Genomic DNA, 25,951 nt, shown 5'->3' with positions numbered 1-25,951 from the left:
GTGTTTGGGGTCTCCTTTTTGCAGGCTGCAGGTTCGTAGTTCCTGGGGTTTTTTTGATGTCTGCCCCCAGTGGGTAAGGTTGGTTCAGTGGGTTGTGTAGGCTTCCTGGTGGAGGGTACTAGTACCTATGTTCTGGAGGATGAGGCTGGATCTTGTCTTTCTGGTGGGCTGGACCGCATCCGGTGGTGTGTTTTGGGGGTCTGTGACCTTATTATGATTTTAGGCAGGTTCCCTGCTAATGGGTGAGGTTGTGTTCCTGTCTTGCTAATTGTTTGGCATAGGGTGTCCAGCACTGTAGCTTGCTGGTCGTTGAGTGGAACTGGGTCTTAGCATTGAGATGGAGATCTCTCGGAGAGCTTTCGCCATTTGATATTACATGGGGTTGGGAGGTATCTGGTGGACCGTTGTCCTGAACTCGGCTCTCCCACCTCAGAGGCACAGGCCTGACACCCGGCTGGAGCACCAAGACCCTGTCAGCCACATGGCTTTGGAGTATTTAGGTAGAATAGCAAGAAGTCTTCATCCTGGTGTATCAGGCAGTGGGTGTCCACGTCATCTCTAGAATGACCTTCTTCTGCTCCTTTTGGAAAACTGCCACTTTACCTTCCAATATTAATTTTTCTTTCCTTTGGTGAATCTTCCCCCTTGCTTCTCAGTGGAATTAGCTCTTTCTTCCCCTGGTTCCTATGGCCTGCTCTTCATACACAGGATTACTCTTTGTCCCAGTTCTGCCTTCTTTTTGAAGCTGGATTTTTCTTTGGGTCAGGGAATATGCTGGAACTAATAAAGTGCCTGGTACATAGCAGGTCTCAACAACTGTCGATAAATAAATCAGTGAATGAATTAAAGACTTCATTTATTTAGACATCTCTACTTATTTTGTAATGGTCTCAAATATCTTAAGCTGAATAATAACTCCTTACCCCCATGACCACGTAAGAGGTAGAAGCAAGAAGACATGGTGACTTACTAGATAAGGGGGTTAAAGAAAAGCAAGTGGTAAAATAGGGCAGATCTTATTTAAAATCTGGGTGTTTATCTCATTGCATACAGTAGCAGGTCTAACTGCATTCTAAGGAACTCAGTGATTCCACACAGTAGAGTTACTAGCCAGCCTGGGCTTCCTTAATGTCCTCAGCCATTACTTGGTAGACTTAGGTGTTTTAGCAGCTTGCATTTAGAGGAGGAAACGGGAGTAAGATGCAAACAACAACTACCTGCAAAGGTTTGTTGAATAACAGCTCCATTGATACCGTCTCTCACTGTACCCTGCACCAAATAAGTTATCATTATTAACTGAGGAGGCAAAATTCCCGTTTTTCTGGCCAACTCTGCAAGAATAAAGACAGATGAGGGACTTCCCTGGTGGCGCAGTGGTTAAGAATCCACCTGCCGATGCAGGGGACACGGGTTCGAGCCCTGGTCCGGGAAGATCCCACATGCCGTGGAGCAACTAAGCCCGAGTGCCACAACTACTGAGCCTGCGCTCTAGAGCCAGGGAGCCACAACTACTGAAGCCCGCATGCTCTAACTACTGAAGCCTGCATGCCTAGAGCCCGTGCTCCACAACAAGAGAAGCCCCAGCTCGCTGCAACTAGAGAAAGCTCACATACAGCAACGAAGACCCAAAGCAGCCAAGAACAAATAAATAAATAATTTGAAAAAAGAAAAAAAGACAGATGAAACATAGGTATGTTTCCTAAGTCCAGGCTCTATGGGTAAGTTTGCCTTGGCTATGGAGGGAAGAAAATGGTGTTTAAGTCTTAAGGCCTGAGTCATCTTTTCCAGGCCAATTGTCAAGTGCCTGATGGATGGCTCAGGGTTGCCAAGTGAGTTATCAGAGGAACACAGAGGGTTACAGAAGGCAGAAGGACAAAGCAGTAATATAACCCCTCCCTGGAAAACATTGTAAAGAGAATTTTTGAGATTCATTTGTCCCCAGCATGAGTCTACAAGCTTTTAGAACATTGTTCAAAATAAGTGCAAAGCTTTATGGATAAACAGCAGGAGCTATTAGGTGTTTATGCTGGCATTCCTGTTCTGTGTTTTGAACATCAGTCTTACTGCTTACTTCTAGGGGTGTCATTTAAGATACATCATGATTAATAGATGCTCAACATCACTAATCATTAGAGAAATGCAAATCAAAACCACAATGAGGTATCACCTCACACCGGTCAGAATGGCCATCGTCAAAAGACCTAGAAACAATAAATGCTGGAGAGGGTGTGGAGAAAAGGGAACCCTCGTGCACTGTTGGTGGGAATGTAAGTTGATAACAGCTTCTGTGGAGAACAGTATGGATGGTATGAACAGTATCCTTAAAAAACTAAAAATAGAATTACCATATGACCCAGAAATCTGACTACTGGGCATATACCCTGAGAAAACCATAATTCAAAAAGACACATGCACCCCAATGATCACTGCAGCACTCTTTAGAATAGCCAGGACATGGATGCAACCTACGTGTCCATCAACAGATGAATGGGTAAAGAAGATGTGGCACATATATACAATGGAGTATTACTCAGACATAAAAAGGAACAAAACTGAATTATTTGTAATGAGGTGGATGGACCTAGAGTCCGTCAAACAGAATGAAGTAAATCAGAAAGAGAAAAGCAAATACCTATGCTAACGCACATATATGGAATCTAAAAAAAAAGGTACAGATGAGCCTAGCGGCAGGGCAGGAATAAGGACGCAGACATAGAGAACGGACTGGAGGACACGGGGGAGAAGGGGAAGCTGGGATGAAGTGAGAGAGTGGCACCGATGTATATACACTACCAAATGTAAAATAGATAACTAGTGGGAAGCAGCTGCATGGCACAGGGAGATCAGCTCGATGCTTTGTGACCACGTAGAGGGGTGGGGTAGGGAGGGTGGGAGTGAGGCTCAAGAGGGAGGAGATATGGGGATATATGTATACATATAGCTGATTCACTATGTTATACAGCAGAAACTAACACGACATTTTAAAGCAATTATACTCTAATAAACATGGAAAAATATATATATATACCAATATATGCATGTGCTTCTAGAAGGAGGCTTACCAAAATGCTAATAGTTATTACCAGTAGGTGGTGGAAGGTTCTTACTTTCTTCACTGTTCTTTTTGAATACTGCCTGAATAATGATAAAGCTATTGTTTTGGAAATGAACAGAAAACCTAACTCAAAGCTAATATATTTGACCAAAATCATATGACTAATAATAATATCAAAACCAGGCATTTAATCCTCTAATACTTACAGAAATCCATTGAAATAGGGCTTATTATACCATTTTGGACTCAAGGAAGCCAAGGCTGAGAGAGATCAAACCAATTGTCTAAGATCTCATTGCTTGTGAGCAGAGGAGCTGGGATGTTTGGAATTCAAGTTCATGGCCCTTCCACTCAATGTAGAATAAAGATTAAAGTCGCTCTCTTCTCACTGAGATAATAACCAACTAGAAGCAGCCCACGCATGCTGTCTTTAGGGGAAAAGGCAGATCTTAACCAGAAAGCAGCTACGTGAGGCGTGGACCTTGTGCGCTTTTCTAGGCATCTCCAGTGGGAGACGATTCCAGTGCAGCCAAACAGTGCTCTCCAAATATTATCTACTATTCATGTTGCTGTTATTCTTGTTGATTGGTACTTAGAAAAAACAAGGTGAGGATGCTTCAGCTAATCTCATTCACCTTGACAATATGAGTCTCCAAATTTAATGATTCACTTTGTCGCTGAGGAGAGACCAGTCCAGAGTTGCCGTGAGGACTGCAGGCAGGCATTAACAGTTGCTCACAGTAGGGGTTGTTGTTGTGGTTGTTATTGTCTTGTTAGCTGTAAGACTTTGGACAAAGCCCTTGATTTCTCTGGGCTTGAAGGCAGGTCGGGTGCATCAAACAAGGTAGCCAGAGGGTAAGGATTAATGCTGGGATTCCTGGCCCTCCTTTACAGGCTGAATGCCTAGTTTGTCTTGACTTCTTGGCTCTTCCTTTCAAAGTGTAGATATGGTTATTATTTACTCTTAAGATAAAAGAATGGAGTGGGCAATGCTTCATTCTTTGAGGACTCTCCCCGTGCCTTTCATTATGCCTCTGGCTCTCAAATTGCATCATTCCTTCCCTTTAAGGCCTGTGGCCTCTTCATCAGATCTGGGTTCTGCCAATGTTTGGGGTTCAGCAGAGCAGAGCCAAAACTTGGCCCAGAAGCAGGATATATCTGAGTTCAAATCCCATGCTCACTGTGGAACCTAGGATAATTATTTTTATCTTGCTAAGGTTTTGTAGAGATTAAATGAAATAACATATAGAGAATGTCTATAACATAGTAGAAGCCCAATATATGTTAGCCATTGTTGTTATCAACAATCTAATTGCCAAACCCTATGCCCTTTTCATATGTCTCATTACCCATGATGACTCGGATGCATCAGACATGGAGAACCACTCCTTTATTGAGACCCTCTCTCCTTTACCCTTGTCAGTTCTCCACCCCCTGGACATTCTAATGATCCTCCCTTTTCCCTTTTCCTTGTTGTTCTTTTTTGTACCCTTCATAGTTATGGCTGTTTTAGTCAAGTAGTCTTGATAGTATGTTTTTATTAAATGGCTCTAGAAGAAGCCAAAGTCCATAGAATGAAAGTCCAGTCTTTTTATCCAGACTTGGAGAGAGCAATGGGAGAAGGCTGAAAGCATCATATACTCTTCTGCTCACCAGTGTTACTGCAAAAGGCAGTTCCATATAGTCAGGAGGAGGGTTTGGGTCTCTTTACAGACGAATGAATGAGTAAATAAACCAGGAGAGGGAGCATCAAGTTCAAGTTTGTGAAGATACATTTCTGCACACCTCACACTTCTGCTGGCTTGATATTTAACCAGTAACCAGAGTGAAATGGACCATGAAGGGAAGCTACAAAAATCACAGGGTCCTGCCCCAGTCCCGAGACTTAGGATAATTATTTGCAACTTGAATTTCCCAGCCTCCGATAGAAATGAAGTCATCTTGACACCCATGGCTGAAATGTCACCACAGCTTCTAATGCAAGACCTCCAGTCTTCTGTGAGGTCTCACCCCAGCATCACTGGGAGTCCTAAAGGGACATCTCACATGGAGCCATGAAAAAGTGCACTTCTGCTCAGGGATGTCAGCGCTTTATCAGGTGACCTCTGGGAATCACCATCCACTAACTCCAGTACACGGAGACCATCAGTCCTCTCCACTGTCCTCTGGGCATCACTGCCAATATATCAATGTCCCCTTAATACCAGATCAGGGCCGGCTTTCATGACAGCGTGGGATGACTCTCATCACTCCAGGACTTGGAATCAGGCATGGTCGCCTAGGTCCCAAGGTGTCAATGCCTGTGACCCAAGCCTCAAGGCATCCTACACAAATATAGTGCCATCCCCTTCTGCCAGCAGCCCTCTCCCCACAGACTGAGACAAAGCAGTGTTCTGTCCCCCTGCACTCCCATCCCCAGAGACAAGCTGTGGACCTAACATCCTTTGTGTAGACCCCTTACCTCCCCAAACCAATGAACTCCCCATTCACAGACAGCGTGACTCTCAGTTTAAGGTCCTCTCTTAAGCCAATAAAGACAAAATCCTCAATATCTAGGAGTTTGTTTGATTTTAAATCATACTGTTTTCTAGAAGCATCCAGGGTCTTTCTCCATTCAGAGTGTGCAGGGCACATGGAGTAACTAATGCCTAGGGCATGTCAGAGCTCGGAGGCTAAGAAAGCAGTCTCCTTTCATCAGCAGCTAGAGGCAGAGGAAACAAGATGAGCATGGAATGGTCCTGCCCTAGTGGAGCTCAGAGCCCATAGGAGAACAGGCCACTTCGTCATTTATTACTCAGGGAAGGATGGCATGAGAACACGGCATTGGTTTGGAAACCTAAATCAGACTAAAGGAGTCAAGGAAGGAGACTTCAAGAGTACTAAATGTTTGGAGATGTGTTTTTAAGAACAAAAGAAGTTAGCTAAATAACAAAACATGAGATGGAAAGGGATTTATGTGAAAGCAACACACGAGGAAAGGCTTGATTAGTTTTGGCAGCTACAGGTAATTCCACAATTTCCTAGGAAAGGTAGCTATTATTTATCAGACCAAGGATTTCTGTTACTAGGATGGGGGTGCAGTGAGGAGGAAGGATGTACTAGCTCCTTTAACATTTTCCTCAAGGGGACCATGTTTAAACTTACGTTATTGGAGAATGACTAGGGTTAATCAAAGCTAAGCATTTACTAAAATGAAAGATGACATCTTACAGCTGCTCTTCAATTCTTAAAAAAAAAAAATCCAGAGATGAAATATGTCTTGTTATAAGCCACAATGTGCTTGCCCACCAAGACTGTAATTTTCCATGGACCCTGGGGGCTTTACTTCCTCAGGAAACCCCTCTCCGGTCCCACACTAGTTCAGACCCTGCATCTGTACACACTCATTAGTCCTGTACTGTTCCTTATCACAGTTCATGAAAAATGCGTGTGTGTGCGCACACACACGTGTGTGTGATTTAATTAATCTATATCTTTCACCAGTTTCAAAGTTCCAGGAGAACAGTCTTTTTCTTTTAACTTTTTATTTTATATTGGAGTATAGCTAATTAACAATGTTATAGTTTCAAGTGCACAGCAAAGCCCCTCAGCTGTACATATACATGTATCCGTGCTCCCCCAGACTCCCCTCCCATCCAGGCTGCCACATAACTCCAGGAGAACAGTCTTAATCTCTGTTTTCTCTCTGCAGTATCATTAGTTTCTAGCACAATGTCTGGTACAAAATACATGCTTGATAAAGATGTGTTGATTCCGGGACTTGCCTGGTGGTGCAGTGGTTAAGAATCTGCCTGCCAGTGCAGGGGACACGGGTTCGAGCCCTGCTCCGGGAAGATCCCACATGCCGTGGAGCAGCTAAGCCCGAGTGCCACAACTACTGAGCCTGTGCTCTAGAGCCCTCAAGCCACAACTACAGAGCCCGCATGCCACAACTACTGAAGCCTGCAGCACCTAGAACCCGTGCTGCACAACAAAGAGAAACCACCTCAGTGAGAAGCCATGCACCGCAACGAAGAGTAGCCCCCGCTCGCCGCAACTAGAGAAAGCCCGCGCGCAGCAACGAAGACCCAATGCAGACAAAAGTAAAAAAATTAAAAAAAAAAAAAAGATGTGTTGATTCTGCTGCTCCTGCCATTGTGTGCTGTTACTGTTGTGACTTTGGCTGTTACAATTTCGTCTCTATTGAGCAAACAAGAATTGTGTTTTGAGGAGGAAAAAGCTGTAGTCATCAGGTTAGCCAGTATGGCCTGCTCGTATGAGAGGCTAAGGGTCACGGGGGTATTTAGAGCACTCAGAGCCAAGGGCCAAGTAAGAGGCTGTCACTTAGAACAGAAGCTTTCAACTGATGTCCAGGATGGAAAGAGTAATAGGTTTGTTTTTTCCAAAGGACATGAGCTAGGGCAAGCATGCAGGACCAAATACATAATTCACAGGGTACAGTGCAAAATGAAAATGCAGGGCCTCTTGCTCAAAAAGTATCAAGAATTTCAAGATGGTGACAGAAGAGCATTAACCCAAGTGCAGGGCCCTGTGTGACTGCACAGGCTGCATACGCATTGTAATAGAGAAGGAAAATCTGATTCCATATTACATCTGTTCCTTTTCACTTCAACCTTTGTGTTCTGTTGTCTGCACTTAGTCATGCTGGCTCTGCACCTTTTGTAAAAGAATGTTGTCTATAGCCTGAAATATACAGCATAGCCTATTCTCTGACCTTTAAGAGTCCTTCCACATAGCGATAAAAAGTTGCAAAACAGAATAACAGTTGCCTTGTTAGAGGTTTACAGGAACATCCTGACCTATGTGGATAGCTGGAAGAACAAAGAATTCTTAACCAAGAAGTTCACAACAACTAACCACGCCCTTCCTTCATCTTGCCTTTAAAAGTGTTTTGCTGGGCTTCCCTGGTGGCGCAGTGGTTGAGAGGCCGCCTGCCGATGTAGGGGACACGGGTTTGTGCCCCAGTCCAGGAAGATCCCACATGCCGCAGAGCGGCTGGGCCCGTGAGCCATGGCCGCTGAGCCTGCACGTCCGGAGCCTGTGCTCCACAACGGGAGAGGCCACAGCAGTGAGAGGCCCACGTACCGCAAAAAAAATAATAATAATAATAAATAAATAAAAGCGCTTTGCTGAAACCCTTGGAGGAGTTTGGAGGTTTGGGGCACGAACCACCTGTTTCCTTGCATGGCCCTTTAATAAACCTTTCTCTGCTCCAAACTCCGATTTTTCAGTTTGTTTGGCTTTACTGTGCATTGGGCACAAGAACTAGCATTTGCTAACACCGTGAAGCTGACCTTGCAAACATTTATAGCTATTAAATAAAATCTGAACATAAGTCTGTAGTTTCCTGTTGGAAAATTAAGGAGTTTTGTATTGGGGGGGGAGCCTTTTAAATATCCAGATGTAGGACTTCCCTGGTGGCCCGGTGGTTAAGAATCAGCCTGCCAATGCAGGGGATATGGGTTCGAGCCGTGGTCCGGGAAGATCCCACATGCCATGGAGCAACTAAGCCCGTGCGCCACAACTACTGAGCCTGCACTCTAGAGCCTGCAAGCCACAACAGCTGAGCCCGCATGCCACAACTACGGAAGCCCGTGCGCCTAGAGCCCGTGCTTCGCAGCAAGAGAAGCCCCCTCTCACCACAACTAGAGAAAGCCCATGCACAGCAACGAAGACCCAATGCAGCCAAAAATAAATAAAATAAATTTATTTTTTAAAAATCCAGGGCTTCCCTGGTGGCGCAGTGGTTGAGAGTCTGCCTGCGGATGCAGGGGACACGGGTTCGTGCCCCGGTCTGGGAAGATCCCACATGCCGCGGAGTGGCTGGGCCCGTGAGCCATGGCCGCTGGGCCTGCGCGTCCGGAGCCTGTGCTCCGCAACGGGAGAGGCCACAACAGCGAGAGGCCCGCATACCGCAAAAAAAAAAAAAAAAAAAAAAAAAATCCAGATGTATTTCCGTTCCCTGCACACTGAAGTTTTTCTTCAAAAGATACTGGATTCTTCTGCCCCTTTATCCCATGGGGCCATCTCTCTGTTTCCGAAAGACCTACTAAGGCGTAGGTACTGGTTTGCCCCTCTGTAAACAGCCCTGACATCCTTGCTATACTGCAACACCCATTTGCTCCTCAGCTATGAAGATTTGGCCTAGATTTAAGGCTCCACAGTCCAAAAAGCATGGATTTTGACGCCAAAATGGGTTCAGATCCCAACTCCACCATTTACAGTTTAGCGACTTGGAGCAAATTACTGAGCCTCCTGGTTTTCTCATCTGTAAGTGCGACTGATAATACCTAGCCTAATAAGGTGGCTCTGAGGATTAAATACGGTAAAAAGTGTGACGGCTTAGCACATAAATGCACAACAAAACTAGGACACATCCACATTTTGCAGTATCCCCCTGCTTTAGTCCAAAACTGAACCGAGGAAAAGAGGAGCGCCCTCAGGCCAGGGAACTCCAGGTCTGCTTCCTCCGTCACTGAACCCTATAAATAACTTGGCTAAGTCACCGGCTCCCTGAGAGTCGATGTTTCTCAGGGTGCAGGAGGGAGTTGCTGCAGGTGGTCTCTCCGGCTGGATCATTCATTCGGGCGTTTGGTGTGAATTTTCCGTCTACTTCCTAAAACATCTCCCCGACCGTGCTGCGCGCGCCCAGCCTCCCCGGAGGGCCTCCCGAGGGCGCTGCCCACTTCTGCCCCGCTGCTCCCCGAGGGGGCCCGCGCAGCCCCGCCCCGAAGCCACCTCCCGCCCCTCTTCTCCGGGGGACAGGCCAGCCCGAGACCAGTCACGACTGTGCGGCCCCCCGCGAGGTGGCCGCGGGCGCGGTGGGGCGGCGCGCTTTCCCCCTGCCCGTGGGGGTGCCGGGGAGGTGGGCAGGGCCGGGGCGGGGGCGGGGGCGAGGCCGGAGGAGGGCGCGTCGGCGCCTCGGCGAGGATGGGAGTCCCCGGCCTCCGGAGCTGAGCAAGCCGGCCCGCGGCGGGGAGGGCGCGCCGCAGGGAGGCTAGCCTCGCTCTTCCTCCGGGAGCCCAACACCTTTCCCGCGCCGCCAAGATGATCCCCCCGAGCGGCGCCCGCGAGGACGGCGTGGATGGGTTGCCCAAGGAGACGGCGAACGCCGAACAACCTCCCTCTCCTGCATCCACCGGCAGCCAGGAATCCAAGGTACCGCGCACGCTTGCCCCGAGAGGATACAAACTCACTCTCCTTCTCTCCTCTGTCCACCTTTGTTTCCTCCCTACTGGCGCTGGCGCCAGAGTCTGAGACGCGTCCCCAGTTCCTTTCAAGGACTGTACCTCCCTTGAGAGTTGAATGTACGGCAGGACTCGCTGATAGCGATGCTGGACACATGCCTAGAGACCCAGCTTTCTTGCCCACACAACCCGGGGGCTTTGCGCAGGGCTTCCACCCTGCGAGCACCCGCAGTTCAGTTGACTCCGGGTTCAGATAGCTCTCGGGTGGTGGTGGCGTGGTGGTTCTGTGCTTTGAACCTGCATGTACCCAAAGCGCGTGTAACTATTAGGTGGCTTCTGAAGGCTGAGGGACAAACAGCCCAGGGATACTCCTCCAGATAAGCTGGGGCACTTGCGGACCAGCAGAGGTTTGCCTGTATCCCAAAGGTCTGAGACCCTTTGCTTAACAGGGCTTATCCTTAACCTCAGATACAGCTCATTTCAGAAAAGCTAGGGAAATGACGCGTTCTCGGGAAAGTTGATGTTCCTCTTGTGGAAGTTAATCCTCGGACTTAGACACTTGCTTTCATGAGAGTTACACTGACATACACAAAACCAACCCCGCAGCACTTCTGTCGCTGGTACACTTCCTCTGAAACTCTCGTGGGTGCCAGGCACATGTTTGGAAATCTTGGAAGAGGATAAAGTAAAATGCGGCTGCTAGCTGTGCGATGCCAAATGGCATCTCAACCGGGAGTGAAAACCATAAGATGGAGTTTGTAGTTATATGGATCTTTTAAGGGCAGGACTCCTGGCTCTTTATCCAGATCTCCCTTTGTGTTCCCTGGATGTCTTTGGAATGTGGGGCAGTTCCTGTGTAGGAATGAAGGGAAGGGGGATGCCAGTCTGGAGGGCAGGTCAGATGGGGCAAAGAAGAGTCCCATCCTTATCTCCCTTCACACACATCCCTGGAAGCCATTGACAAATCAGCAGGATCAAAAGCACAGCTAAGTGGCTCTCAGTTTAAGTGATGCTGCCCACTGTGGGTACCCCAGCCTTCAAAAGTTAACCATCAGAGATGCTAATCCAAGACAAAGAGCTTTGCATTATCTTTATTTTATTTTTTTGATAAATATCTGACCTGAAATATGTGTGTCAACTTTTCTAAAACGCAGTTGGAAATGCGGGGAAAACCCCACCTTCCAGAATCATTGTGAGGCATAGTAAGTACAGTGTAAGGACTGTACATCCCAGTACAGTGTAAGGACTCGATCCATGTTTACCCTTTTCCTTCCTGAGATAAGAGATGGGATCCATCTCACCATAAATGATTCACTCCAAATCCATCTCACAGCCCATACACATGGACCGTTACCCCTTCGACCAGAAGTTTCTGGCTGTCTCATCATTGTCCATCATTCACCTAAGTGATATGGGGTAGTGGCCACTTCAAAGGTGATCTAGAATACTGTAAATGAATGCAGCTAAACTCAAGAGTGAAACTAGTATTCAACTTTTTGAATTGGGCCTGTTGCTCTGCAGTAGGTATGTTCTGGAAAGCGCTTCGGATTTGCTTATACAGAAGCACAGTTCAAACACACTGTATGGGCTTGCTATTTATAGATACCCTAATGTAAATTCTTTGGCAAAGCAAAACCTACGTATGTAATACCCGTCATTATCCACCAACTTATCTGGTTTATGGTTTTGGATCTGCACACGTCAATTTTTCTCAAAGTGTATTTATACATTCCTAAATTTGCTGTCATGGCTTAGGTGTTCTTAATCAGTGGAGATGGACTGTGGGGGGCCCATGAACCCCAAGAAATTGAATGCAAAATGTTGTGCCTGAAGGTGAAACTGGGGGGGGCATAGTGTTTTTGATACTCTCCAAGGGACCCATGCTTCTCAGAAAGGCTAAACTGCTGATGTGGAGGGGGTATGGTAAGGGAACATTAGGATGGCATGAAACAGGAGTAGAGGTAGGCTCTATTTATTCTGCACCAGCAGTGCCACACTTGAAAGCTTATTGGTGTTAACAAGGATCCTCCACCCTGAGGATGAGCGTTTGGTAGGAGAATGTGGACATGTAGTCATACCATCTTACTCTCCTCTGAAGTGGTTTGTTTGTCAAAATACCGTGTGGGACAGAATGGTTCAGCCCCTCTGGACAGTAAACTTTCTCAAGAAAGACTTTTAAAATCAGTTTTTTCTTTTATTGTATTAAAGCCTAGTTTACTTATAGTACTGTATGAGTTTCAGGTGTACAGCCTAGCGATTCAATGTCTTTGTAGATTAGTCATCATGCAAAGTTATTATAATATTATTAACTACATTCCCTGTGCTGTACATTGCATCCCTGTGACTTACTTATTTTATAGCTAGTAGTTTGTACCTCTGAATCCCCTTCACCTCATTCACTCATTCCCCCCACCTCCCTCCCCTCTGGCAATCACTAGTTTATTCTCTGTATCTGTGAGTCCGTTTCTGTTTGGTTATATATGTTGATTTGTTTTGATTGTTAGGTTTCACTACACATTTTTAAAATAACTTTTTTCTCTCATGATAAGAGTAACAAATACTCTGTGGAAATTTGAAAAGTCCTGAAAAAAAGTTTTAAAAATTCCCCACTGATCCAGTCCAGAAACAACTACTGATATCTTGATTGTGTATTTGCCTCTTTTCATTTATTTTTATATTTACACAGTTGAGAGAATAATGGTGAGCATCTACTGAGTGCTTGGTCTGTCAGGCACAACTTGACCCTTCATAATAACCCTGTGAGGGAGATTCTGCTATTATTTCTGTTTTATGGATAGGGAAGCGGAAACTCAGAAAGGTTAGGTGACTCCCCCACGATTGTATAGTTAGTTGAGTGACACAGCAAGGACAGGGACCCAGGCAGCATGGCTCTGGAGGGCAAGTTATCAACCACCTGCAGCCGTCTCTCATGCCTGTGTACTGTTTTACATCCTATACTGTTTCACCTAACATCCTAACCAAGTATTTTATATGCTACTAAAAGCCATTTGCAACCATATTTTGGTCTTCTCATCTTAAGAAATCTTTGAAAATAAATTGAGCCACATTATCATGTGAAATGATTAAAGCCCAGTTCTTATACAGCTTCTTTGCATTTGATTTTGCTACTCTTTCCCTAAAAGTATATTTACGGAAGTGATTAAATGGAATATCACAGAACCATCTGGAAAACCGGGCCACAGCAAACCCTTTGGTCTAGAGGGTCCGTTAGAGAAGAATGATAATGATTCAATGCCCTGAGCACGTAAAATGTTTCCGGAAGTCCATTTCTGCAGATTCTTTGGAATGCTAAATCATAGAATATTACAATTGGAAACACTGGAGATGATCTATTCGGGGTATTTGTAAAATTATGGATAATTTTTATTGTGTAAATTTATTTTATTATGGAAAATTTCAACACAGAGAAAATACTATAAAGAACCATCATGTACCTAATCACCTGGCTTCACCAATTATCAATTCATGGACGATCTTGCTTCATCTGTTACCCCCAGCACTACCCCCACCCCTCCCCATGCACACTGGATCATTTTAAAGCAAGTTCCAGGCATCAAAGCATTTCATTCGTAAATATTTCCAGATGCATCTCTAAAGAATAAGGGCTCTTTTTGTAAACATGACTACAATCCCATTATCACATACTCCAGGTGTTTTAAATCAAGGGTCAGTGTATTCTTTGGAGGTCCACAAATTGTCTTTGGAATATCTGTGAACAACCAGAACTTTCAAAATTGCTCGTGTACATGTATATGTGCGTTGTCTGGGGAAAGGATCCATAGTTTATACCAGCTCAATAAAGTGTTTATAGCCTTCAAAGCTTATTTAAATATCCCCTCCCTTTTTTTTCTCTGTTGAGTAAATCAAGGCCCAGAGAGAGGTAGTGACTGGCCTAAGATCACACAGGTAGTTACTGCCAATAGTCTAAGAAGGTCCCCGTCTTGGACCTTGGATACCCCAGCACAATTTCCTCAGAGTAAATTCCGGTAAGCACAAGTCATAATCTAGTTTATGTGGTTTTGTTTTTCATAAAATTAGTCAAGTTGAAAGAGTTTGAAAGCCAGTAATGAACCTCACCCCTGTATCTTTCCACTAACTATCCCAGAAAGACAACAATCTAATTTTTTTTCTAAGTGCTTGACAGAGACCATTGAATACTAAGAAAAATTTCATGTTTCAGCATCCCTTATTGCAATGAATGTCTTTTCTCCTACTATTGACAACATAGAAATCTTACTAAGGTGTCACATGAAGTTTTGTATGGATGCCCTTTGCCATCACTTATATGACACAAAGTCACATTTTGATGATATGAAGGGATTGTAGGTTTTGAGGTCAAATAAACCAGAGGTCAAATCTCTTCTTATCAGTTGCCATCTTTGTGTCCATGGACAAGCTGCCTAACCTCTCTGAGCCTCGGCTTCCTAAAATCTAGAATGGGGATGCTATTCCCCAAATGGCATGGCTTTTTGTAAAGCCTGAGAATAGGTAAAACACCCAATGTGTTGAAAGCATTTGTAAGCATAAAGCGTTGTTTACTTTCTCTTCCTGCTTCAAATTAGATCATTCTGTCACTGACCAATCACAAATGTCATCATTGGAAGAATTTCAATAATCAAAAATGACGTTCCAATAGTATAACTGAGTTTTCCTCCCTTTGCACTTTCAGTTATACTGTTGACTGCAGTGAGATTTCATCTTAGCTATGTTGCATCCCCAAGAAGATTAGCCATAGACTCACCAGCATGTGACTTTGATTTTGAAAGGTTGATGTAAGCCACCTAGGGCACCACTGGAGCCATGGACCAAGGTGTCCCCTCATTCGTGGATGGTTCTCTCTGAATCTGGACCACCTTCTAAGCTATCGAGAAGCAATTCATAACCATGAAGATGTGCCCTGCATCTCCCGGAAAGGTTTCAGTGTCCATCAATCAGCAACTATTTATTGACTGCGTACTTTGTGGCCAGCTCACCCATTACATATATATGAAGCTATTATTGATAAGGAATTTAACTTCTACTCAGGGGAGAAGAAAGAAAATGGAACCTTGGCCTTGCATTCAAATCCCCTGGAGAGTCCAGACCATAGGCTAGACCTATTAAATTGAAATCTGTGAGTGAAGGTCCCATCAATCAGCATTTTTATAAAGCTTCCTTAGTGATTTCATTGTACAGCCAAGTTTGAGAAACACTGGTCTAGACTAAAAGAATTACAGAATGTCAAAGAAAGCAAGATATTTTCCCTTCCAGCCAAGATACTTGGAATCATTTGTATTTACTTTCTCTTCTTCTTCACTTCCCATTTATACTTCAGTCCAAAGAAATGGTTCTGGCAAAAGTAACCTGCTGTTGCCTCCACATTGCCAAAGACTCTAAGCATTGCTCAGATACAGCTGGATTTATAAGGTTGACTATGTCCTTATTATTTTCATGATTATAAAAGTAATAAGCACTAAATGTAGAAAACTGGAAAGCACAGAATATGTAAAAATTCATTTATCACACAATGACCTAGACATAAGGATTGCTAGGTTTTTTTGCTGTATTTCTTTCAGGTTTCCTTTAACACACACACACACACACACACACACACGCTTGAAACAAAATTGAAATAATGTATACATAAATGCACATTGTGTTTTTTCTTCTACCTAATGTTGTACAGAAACAGTTTTCTTGTATTCTTAGATAAATATTAAATAAAGATGGTATATGTCATTGTACCGTATCTATTTCGTCAGTCTCTTCTGATGGTACATTTAGATTCTTTCTCAGCTTTCAAGCTTTAAAAAAATATCAATATTTAAACGGGCTTTCTGATACATCAACATTTGAACATTTTTCTGATTCGTTTCATGGGAATTAAAATTGCTAGGTCTGGATATAAACACTTCGAAGGTCTTTTATTCTCACTGACACCGTGCTCTCTAGAAAGATCTATCATAGCTTTTTTTTTTAGAATTTTTATTTTTATTATTTATTTTATTTTTATTTATTGACTGTGTTGGGTCTTCATTGCTGCACATGGGCTTTCTCTAGCTGTGGCAAGTGGGGGGCTACTCTTCATTGCAGTGTGTGGGCTTCTCATTGTGGTGGCTTCTCTTGTTGCGGAGCATGGGCTCTAGGCATGCGGGCTTCAGTAGTTGTGGCTCACGGTCTCTAGAGCGCAGGCTCAGTAGTTGTGGTGCACGGGCTTAGTTGCTCCACGGCATGTGGGATCTTCCCGGACCAGGGCTCGAACCCACATCCCCTGCATTGGAAGGCGGATTCTTAACCACTGCGCCACCAGGGAAGCCCTATCATAGCTTTTTTTCTTGTAAACTTTGAAGTATAACATCATACCAAAAAGTGCACACAAGATTACAGATCAATGAATTTTCAAAAAATAAATTATTAATCAGTATGTAACCAAAACAAAAATCAAGAAATAGAATGTTATCAGCACCCCAGAATCTCCCTCATACCCTTTTCTGTCACTGCCTTCCCAAAGGTAAATAATATTTTGACTTCTAACAACATAAATTAACCTTCCTTTATATAAATGGAATCATACAGTGTGTACTCTTTTATGCTTGGCTTCTTTCACTTAGCATTATGTTTTGAGATTCATTTATACCATTGCATGTAGCAATACTTTTCATTTTCATTGCTATATAGAATTCCACTGTGTGAATGGACCACTATTTAACCACTCTATTGATGGTGGACATTTGGATTGTTTCTTGGTTTTGGCTGCTAGAATTTATACGCCTTTGATCATCCTTATACATATTCCTTGTGGCACCTCTGTTGGGTGTATACCTAGGAGCAACATTGCTGGGCTGTAGGGTATACATAAGTTCAGTGTTAGTAGATATTGTCAACTTTCCAAAGCATCTGTACCAATTCATAATCCCACCAACAATGTATAAGAGTTCCATCTGATCCTCATCCCACCAACATTTGGTATTGTCTATATTTCTCAGTTCAGCCATTCTCACAGGTGATTACTGGTATTGTGCCATGGTTTTAACTTGTATGTCCCCAGTGACTAATGAATTAAGCAGTTTTTTTTGTTTTGTTTTGTTTTAGCCATGCCTCATGTGGGATCTTAGTTCCCTGACCAGGGATCAAACCCTTCTCCCCTGCATTGGGAGGGCAGAGTCTTAACTACTGGACTGCCAGGGAAGTCCCGAATTAAGCAGTTTTTATGCTTTGGGGCATTTCAATGTCTTCTTGTGAAGTAGTTATTCAAATCTTTTGTCTATTTTCCTATTAGCTTTTATGTCATTTTTTAAAATTTATATGAATTCTTTACATATTCTAGATCCAAGTACTTTTAAAGATAAATGTGTTGCAGATATCTTCTTCTATCCTGTGGCTTTTCTTTTCTTAACAGAAATTCTTATTGAATGTAGTCAAATTATTAATTTTCTCACTTATGGTTGTTAGTGCTTTTTGTGTTCTCCTTATGAAGAAATCTTTGCCTACCCCAAAGGCATGAAAGTATTCTCCTAGAATATCTCCTAGTATTTCTTAGAAATGTTATTGCTTAGCCTTTCACACATAAGTCTATAATCCATTTGAAATTGCTGTGGGTGTGAGGTAGGGGTCAAGATTCATTATGGCACTGCACTGCCACCTTTGCCATAAATTGGATGGCTATATTTTTGATTTATGTAGAGGTTGATGCTCTGCCCCATTGGTCTGTTTGTCTGTCCTTGTACCAGCACAGCACTGTCTTAAATATAATGGCTTTATTAAAAAGTTTTGATATCTGGCAGAATAAGACTTGTGGCTTTGCCTTGCTTTTTCAAAACTGTTTTGGTTATTTTGGGCCCTTGACATTTCCATTATGCATTTTAGAATCAGCTAATCAGTTTCCACAAAAACACCTGCTAGGATTTTGACTGGGGTTGCATTAAATCTACAAAGCCATTTGGAGAGAATGGACATCCTCATACTATTAGTTCTTCCAGTAATAGAGTCCACTGTACAGAGATTGCTTCCACCAAGTGCCCAAGGCATCGTTACCTGAGAACCTAATTCTTTGTTACTTTTTTTCAGTTTGGGGATTCTCAGACCAAGTTGTGTTGTATAAATTTAAGCCCCAAATCTATGTGAAGGCAGATCTGTGACTATGAATTCCCAAGGAAATATTTGTTTGTTTATTGTCCACCTTATGTCTATACTAAGATTTTCTTTCTCATCAACCTGAATTGGTGAGAAATTTGTTTCTTGTTCATTCTTTCTTTTCAGATCTCCACTATATGTAGGCAGTAAAATTCAATCTCCCTAGGATTTTTTTTTGAGTTAAAATACACATAACATAAAATTTACCTTCTTACTAATTTTTAAATGGTTACATTTTAAATGTAGTTTTCTGTAGCATTAAATATATTCATATTGTTGTATAACCATCACCATCTTTAGAACTTTTTCATCTTCCCAAACTGAAGTTCTGTACCCATTAAACAGTTATTCCCCATCTCCTACTTTTTCCAGCTCCTGGCAACCACTGCTATTCTACTTTCTGATTCTATGAATTTGACTAACTCTAGGTACCTCATATATGATGAATCATTTAATGTTTGTCCCTTTGTAAGTGGCTTATCTCACTTAACATAAATCTTCCAGGTCCATCCATGTTGTGGTATAAGTCAGACTTTCCTTCTTTTTTTAAGGCTGGACAATATTCCATTGTATGTATATACCACATTTCTTTATCGATTCATCCATAAATGGACTATTGTGAATAATGCTGCTATGAACTTGGGTGTACAAATATCTGTTCAAGTCCCTGCTTTCATTTCTTTTAGGTATATAGCCAGAAGTGAGGTTGCTGGATTATATGGTAATTCTATCTTTAATCTTTTGAGGATTCACCACACTGTTTTTCACAATGGCTGTACCATTTTAGATTCCCACCACGAATGAACAGGATTCCAATTTCTCTACATCCTCACCAACACTAGTTATTTTCTGGTTTGTTTTTTTTTTATCCTAATGGGAGTGAGATGCTATCTCATTGTGGCTTTTGCTTGCATTTCCCTGCTGATTAGAGTTGTTGAGCATCATTTCATGTGCTTATTGGTCATTTGTATATCTTCTTTGGAGAAATGTCCATTCAAGGCCTTTGCCTGTTTTTTCTTTCTTGTTAGTTATTGTTATTTTTAGATTTATAGCCTTTTATCAGCAAATTTTTTTTTTTTTTTTTTTTTTTGCGGTACATGGGCCTCTCACTGTTGTGGCCTCTCCCGTTGTGAAGCACAGGCTCCGGACGCGCAGGTTCAGCGGCCATGGCTCAAGGGCCTAGCCGCTCCGCAGCATGTGGGATCTTCCTGGAGTGGGGCATGAACCCGTGTCCCCTGCATCGGCAGGCAGACTCTCAACCACTGCGCCACCAAGGAAGCCCTATCAGCAAATTTGAAGGGCAAAGATGTATTGAAATTTTTTATTGTTTTATTACATTTATTCACTAGAAAGTGTTATTTTTATTTTAAATTTTTTTTTCTTTTTTCTTTTGTGAATTATATATTCATCTATTTTAATAGAGCATTTATTTCCTATTGATTTTTTTAAAATTCTTTATAAATATTAAAGCCACAATCTTTCATATATGTTGCTAATGTTTTCCCAGATTCAAATTTGTTTTTCAATTTTATTACATTTTCAACATGGAAGATTATTTTTTTATGTTGTTAAATGTCTCAAATTTATTTAGCTATGGCTTCTTTTTCCCTTTATATTTAGAAAGGTCTTCCCCACCCTGGGAGCAAATAAATATTAATCTGTGTGTTTCTCTAGCTCCTTATTATATACTTTTTACTTTTATCACTTTAATCCATCTGGAATTTATGTCGTTATGTGGTAAGGAAGAACTTTAATTTTTTCTGAATGAAAAAACCACTTGTTGAACAATTCATTTTTACGCTGATTTGAAATGTTGGATCTATGATGTAATAAATGGTAATATGTACTAGGTTGTCTTTTACAGTCATCTGTTATATTCTAATGATTTTGCATTTATTACTGTACACTACTTTGACATTACAGTTATAATGTTTTAATTACTGTAGCTTTATAATAGACTGATAACTGATAATACAGGTACCTTCCTGGGAATTTATTTATTTAACTGCACTCACCGTTTTGATTTCACATCAAGTTATAAATATAATATTTTGAGAAGAATTGCATGAAACTTTTAAGATCATTTCAGCAAAATCTTTACATATAGTGGGATTTCTCATCCAGCAACATAGTATATATCTTTAGTTATTGAAACGTCTTTTATGCCACTCATAAACGCTTAGTAATTTTCTTCAAATACTTTTTGCCCAATCCTCTGTTAGCTATTTCCTGAATATTTTATACTAGTTTTATATTAATTTTGTAATCTAAGGTCTTTTAGATTCCATTTCTTATTCATTAATAAAGAAGTACAGTGTTGCTTACTGATTCATTGTGGGCTCTGGAGTCAAAAGCAGCTGTGTTCAAATCCCAATGTATGTCTTTGGGATGCCACTTAATGAGTTTCCCTGTCCTTCACTTTCCTGAGCCTCACTGTTCTTTCTGTAAAATGAGCATACTAATGGTCTTTTGCAGCACTGTCATTAGGGTTAGGTTAATGAGTGTATCCTAAGTGCCTAACACAGTGCGTGGCACATAGTGAGTCAATGTTAGCTATTATTAGTAGATTATCATAGTATCTACAAAAATAATTTTGCCTCTCTAACTATAATTAACTCTTTTGGGGGTTAGGGGAGTGGGGTAGGTAGGGACGGAATATTATTGCCGTAGATATCCCAAAATACAGTAAGTATCAGTGGAGGTATTGGGCTAGTACCTAACTTTAAGTGCTACCTAAGTTTTGCTGTAAGTGTACATTGAGTATAGGTGTATATTGTACAGTGTTGGTACTAAGGGGTACTGTTAGATCTCTTGTATCTCAAGTTACTCTGCAAGCCACTTAAAATTTACACATTCAGCCTGAGAAACATCAGGTGGTACTTTGCAAATTTAAGACAAATCCATTTCCAACTAAATCATTTCCTAAGTCCTCCTTCTACACAAATTCCAGACTTCCCACTCTGTTTGCAATTAAACTGAGACAGTGTTTCTTATGAAATTTGGGTAATGTTCTTAGCTTACTAAGAATTTCCACCAGGAATGGATGTGGAATTGTTTCAAATGACTTTTTGGCAAGTATCAAAGTGATCATGTGATTTTTTTTTTTTTTTTGTCCTTTGGCCTCTTTATGTGATGGATTATATTAATAGATAGCCTAAATTAAACTCTTCTTACATTCCTGGAAAAGGTCCCACTTGACCATGGGGATTTTCTTTTAATAAACTGCTAGGTTTTCATTGCCAGTACTTTATTATTTTTACATCTATATACATAAGAAAGATTGTTCTCTGTCATTTTGTGTCCTTGGTCAGATATTATTTTTAAGGATATGCCAAGTTTAAAAAAATTATTTGGGAAGATATACATGGATGTTTTTGTTTGTTTCTTTTTGGTTTTTGTTCTGTGAACAGTTTGTAGAACCCAGATCTCCACTTTGAATGTTTGAAAAAATGGGACAATATCTAAAACTGGCACCTATTTTAAAATAAAATTTGAAAACATTTTTGTATTTTTTATTCTATTCTCTTTTCCTAAACTGACATGAATCAGGTTTGTTAACTTGTATTTTGCCTGAAAATTATTCCTTTCATTTAAATCTTCATAATATCTCTGGATGAGTTATTATAGGACAGCCCTGGGACCTTCCTTCAATCTTATCTCATCCTCACTCTTTCTAGCAGGCTTCCTGTGTGTTCTTATCTTGTGAAATCCCTTTTTTTGTACTCCTCTGTGTTTATATACCAGTGGTCCCTTAGATCTGGATTTGGAATCAGGAAAGTTAAATACCAGTGCTCACGTTTCCACCTTTATCTAGAGAGGTGCTGTGCTCCCTCTTTACTCCCTCCTTAAATCTCATTTTCTCCTTTGATTCCCTTTCTACTGCTGTAACAGTTCCTCTCCAGTCCTATTGGCTGTCACATTCTCCTCCACCCATCATTCAAGGGTTGGTCTTCCCCAGCATTCTATTCTCAGCCCTCAGCCCTTCTCACTCTTCATAATCTCTCTGGGTCTTTCTGGGACATCTTACCTATTCTTTTTATTTCATCCACCAGCTGATAACACCCAAATCTGAAGCCAACCCAGCCATCACTCTTCTGAGCTCCAGACCAATATATCCCACTGCCTTTTGGGCAACCTGTCTTGATGCCCTCCATATATTTTAAATTCAACCTACCCTCAACTAAACTCATCATTCTCAACTCGGATGCAAGCTCAGTTCTTGTGTGTTCTTCTTCTTGTGTTCTCATCCAGAGATGAGCATCATCCAAGGAGTCAGCCAAGCCAGAAAACCAGAACTCATCCTCAGTGACCCCCAGGGGGCCTGAATAGAGAGGTTTTTGGAAGCAGGTGGACAGGAGACAAAATGGCTGTCAGCCTTCAGAGGGTGCTTCATTTATCTGAAAATGAAACTTGGACCTGTTATCTGTTCCTAATGACCCCCATAGCTGAAGTGTCAGTCAGCATGTTCTCCTCAAGTCTGGGAGCAAGTGTGACCCCAGCATGAAGGACTGAGGTCAGGCACAAGAGAAAGAGTAAACAGGGGGGATCCAGAACACCCTGGGCTCCCAGGAATGCCACTGCTACCTTGCCCTCCAAACTGACATGAGAGAGAGAGAAGTGAAAAGAGGTCCTAGAGTGCTCTGTGCCCCGGGAAGACCCCCACATTCCCTCTCTTCATCTCCAGCACTCTCAGTTTTATCAGAACAAGGTAACTTGCAAACCTTGGAAAAGATTCCCATGATACCCCTTTCCCTGGCATGTCAATCACCAGAAGAGCACAAGGCTGCAGAGCTCCCTTCCTTTCTCACAGTTTAATCTCCATACAGGTCTGCGTATCTACTCGTCAACTCTGTCTGCCACCCCTCCCCAGTGGTCGGTACTCTCTACTCTACCCTCTGGAATTTACTCTTCAGTAAATCCTCTCTCTCCTCAACGTCTCTGATGTGTCCTTCACTTCTGACTCTGATGCCCAGCCATTCCCCTGCAGCCTCTCAAACGGTGGCTCTTTTCTCCCTCATCAGGCTCGGTAGTGGAGGAGGCTGCCTCACTACTGCTTCCAGACTCTGATCTCTCCTCCTCTAAAACGTATAGCTTTAAAATCCACACACTCAGTCTCTTCTACCCACTGCTAAAATCAGCAGTCACCTGCCAACCCGAGTAGGTCTCTCCGTTCTCCAGGCTCACTCTCACTCATTTCAACCCTACCCCTGTCATAAACATCAGTGATTTTTCATATACTGCAGAGGACTCTTCCAAATATCCTGACTTCATAAGTCCTTAAACTTTTCTCCTAAGATCTTGTCTCCACTCTCTCCCACATTGCCACCCACTTCTGTGACCATTCCCAAGACTTTGCACAATGATTGCACCATCTTTCCAATTGTAAAAAAGTACAGAGAAAACTTTTCAGGCAAGGATGCTCAGGAAAGGAGTCATTCTGGAGGGTCAACCCTTCCAGATAAAAGAGAACATGTCCTTTTATGTTCCAGGCATTTCCCTATTGAGAATTTTGCTTGCAAGGTTCACATCTCCGTACTTTCAAAAGCAGAATATGCCCCATGGAATTTCATTCACATATAATAGAGCTGCAAATGCTTTGTAAATTTCAAAGCAATTATATTGCTTTTGTAACTTCCTTTTCCTAATTATTCAGGATCACCATTTTAAACGCTAGTTATTGAACTTTTCGCGTGCAGTTTTCCTCTTGCACTAATGAACTCCATACTGCTGTGCCTTCCTGCTTCTTGTGTCTGACTCTAACATTTTTCATACTCTTCCTACACAAAGACCATCCTCTCTCTGCAGGCTACTTTGAGTCGTCTAACATGCTTCTTTTCGTTTGCTTTTGTATTGGAAAATAAATCATCACACTAGTTGGAATTTCATGTTCCTTAAGAGGAAACAGAAACTGAACTCAGTGGACTATCAGGGAAGTAAATAGAGGATTTTTGGGTTTCAGTGTTTTGACTTTACTTAGTGACTTTACATAGCAATTGGTTCATCAGAACTTTTTGCTTACATTTTCTGGTTCTTAGCTGCATTTTCCATAATCCGTTGCTGAGTTCCTGATAGGTTTGATATTTCTTAATTCTTGTTTAAAGGACAAGTTGATTAAGCTCAAGTTTCTGGTATCCATTTTTTTTCATTAATCCATTTGTACTGGATCCTCCATGTGTTGATCAGTTTGCTGGTGATCATCCCCAATGGATCTGACCTTCCAGTTAACATTTGAAAAGATAAATTCCAAAATAGAAGTTTTCATTATTGTCAATTTCTATGGAGTGATTTTTTTCTAATTGCTATACCAGACTCTATCTCTTCTCCTCAGGTATATAGCCTGGAAGTACAGTAACATTATCAAAATAAATGTTCCATGAATATGTTGCGTGAGAGAAAAAAAAAGAGCAAAAGGAAAAAAATCCAACTTACAAAATTAAAGCATGTGGTTTATGGTTCTTCAGATGAATGAAAGAGAGAACACGATGTACAATCAGGAGGCTTCATGTCAGACCACAACTCAGACCACAACTCAGCCCACTGAAGCGTCTCAAATGTGCAGATTCTTAATCACTGAATGGTCTCTTTTCCAGAAGGAGTAACTTCAGTCTGGTTCTGATAACCCAAGGGCTCTAGAATTTCATGAATTTTATGAACTTGTCTGAGAAAGCAGTGGTTTTATAGGTGATTTGTTTGTTAGTCCTTGTGGTTAGAATTATTTTGGCAAAGTTCCATTTATAGGCTGCCTATAGGGTGACTTTGGCAGACAGCAGGAAGTAAAAAACTTGATACTCTAATTTGTAATAAATCATGGGGTTGAAGATGGGAGATATTTTAAGCTTGTATATCAGGAGCCAAGAGCAATATGCCAAGCCATCTAGCTTCATGGCAGGACCCTTTCTGGTTCTTAATTGGACCTTCCCTTGTAAGTTTGTCCACAACCTGGTTGGACAGCTGCACAGAGAGCCTGAATCTCATTCTTAGAGCCCATGCCCTTGGTTCCCAGGCTCTGGACAGCAGCTGTGGGGTAGACAGAGGCCCAAGGGGAGAGCAACAGCTTTGACCTCATTCTCAGTGGTCAGAATCATCAAATCATATAGGTCCAACTTTGAGGAAGCCTATTTCCAACATGTAAAGTTGCTGTAGCTGCAGAAGGTACTGAGGTATTTTTTTTTTCCCCTTCTCCTCACCTTAAGTTGATATATCTAAAAGAAAAGCATGAGGTTCAGAAGCATGTAATTTATGGAGGGTGTACTCTCAGGAGAAACCTACAAGGAGGAAGGAAAGCAGGAAAGGACAGGAGATGGGGCTGATCAAGAATGTAGTCTCAGGTGGTCTTGGCCCAATCCACAGCGGGGCTCTGGGGCACAGACAGCCCCACAGGGTTGTGTCGGCCTTAAGGCAGTAGGGCAGGACTGCTTTACTCTGTATCAATCAGTCTTTGACCCCAGGGGTCGGCGGAGGGGAAGGGAGACATTGCACAGTCTCCCAGGGGAGACAGTTTCCATTAGCTGAGGGCAATTCTGGGAAGAAAGAATGATCTGCAAACCTAGACATCTGGGAGGTGGGTGCAAGGGCC

The 25,951-nt window shown here is 42.3% G+C and overlaps 1 protein-coding gene across 1 annotated transcript in view; it reads left to right on the top strand.

The window, feature by feature from the left end:
- Positions 1-10,102: 10,102 nt before the first annotated feature.
- Positions 10,103-25,951, top strand: part of STAC (SH3 and cysteine rich domain) — a gene marked incomplete at both ends in the record, with an annotated part of 100,673 nt that continues 84,824 nt past the window's right edge. Inside the window, 1 exon segment of the mRNA XM_079712136.1 lies at positions 10,103-10,213. Coding sequence (XP_079568262.1) covers positions 10,103-10,213 — 111 coding nt within the window.

The sequence above is a fragment of the Hyperoodon ampullatus genome (assembly GCF_949752795.1).
Source record: "Hyperoodon ampullatus genome assembly, chromosome: 10".
Taxonomy (NCBI): Eukaryota; Metazoa; Chordata; class Mammalia; order Artiodactyla; family Ziphiidae; genus Hyperoodon; species Hyperoodon ampullatus.
The sequence above is the reverse complement of the archived record's forward strand: the minus strand, read 5'-3'. Positions and strand labels throughout refer to the sequence as shown.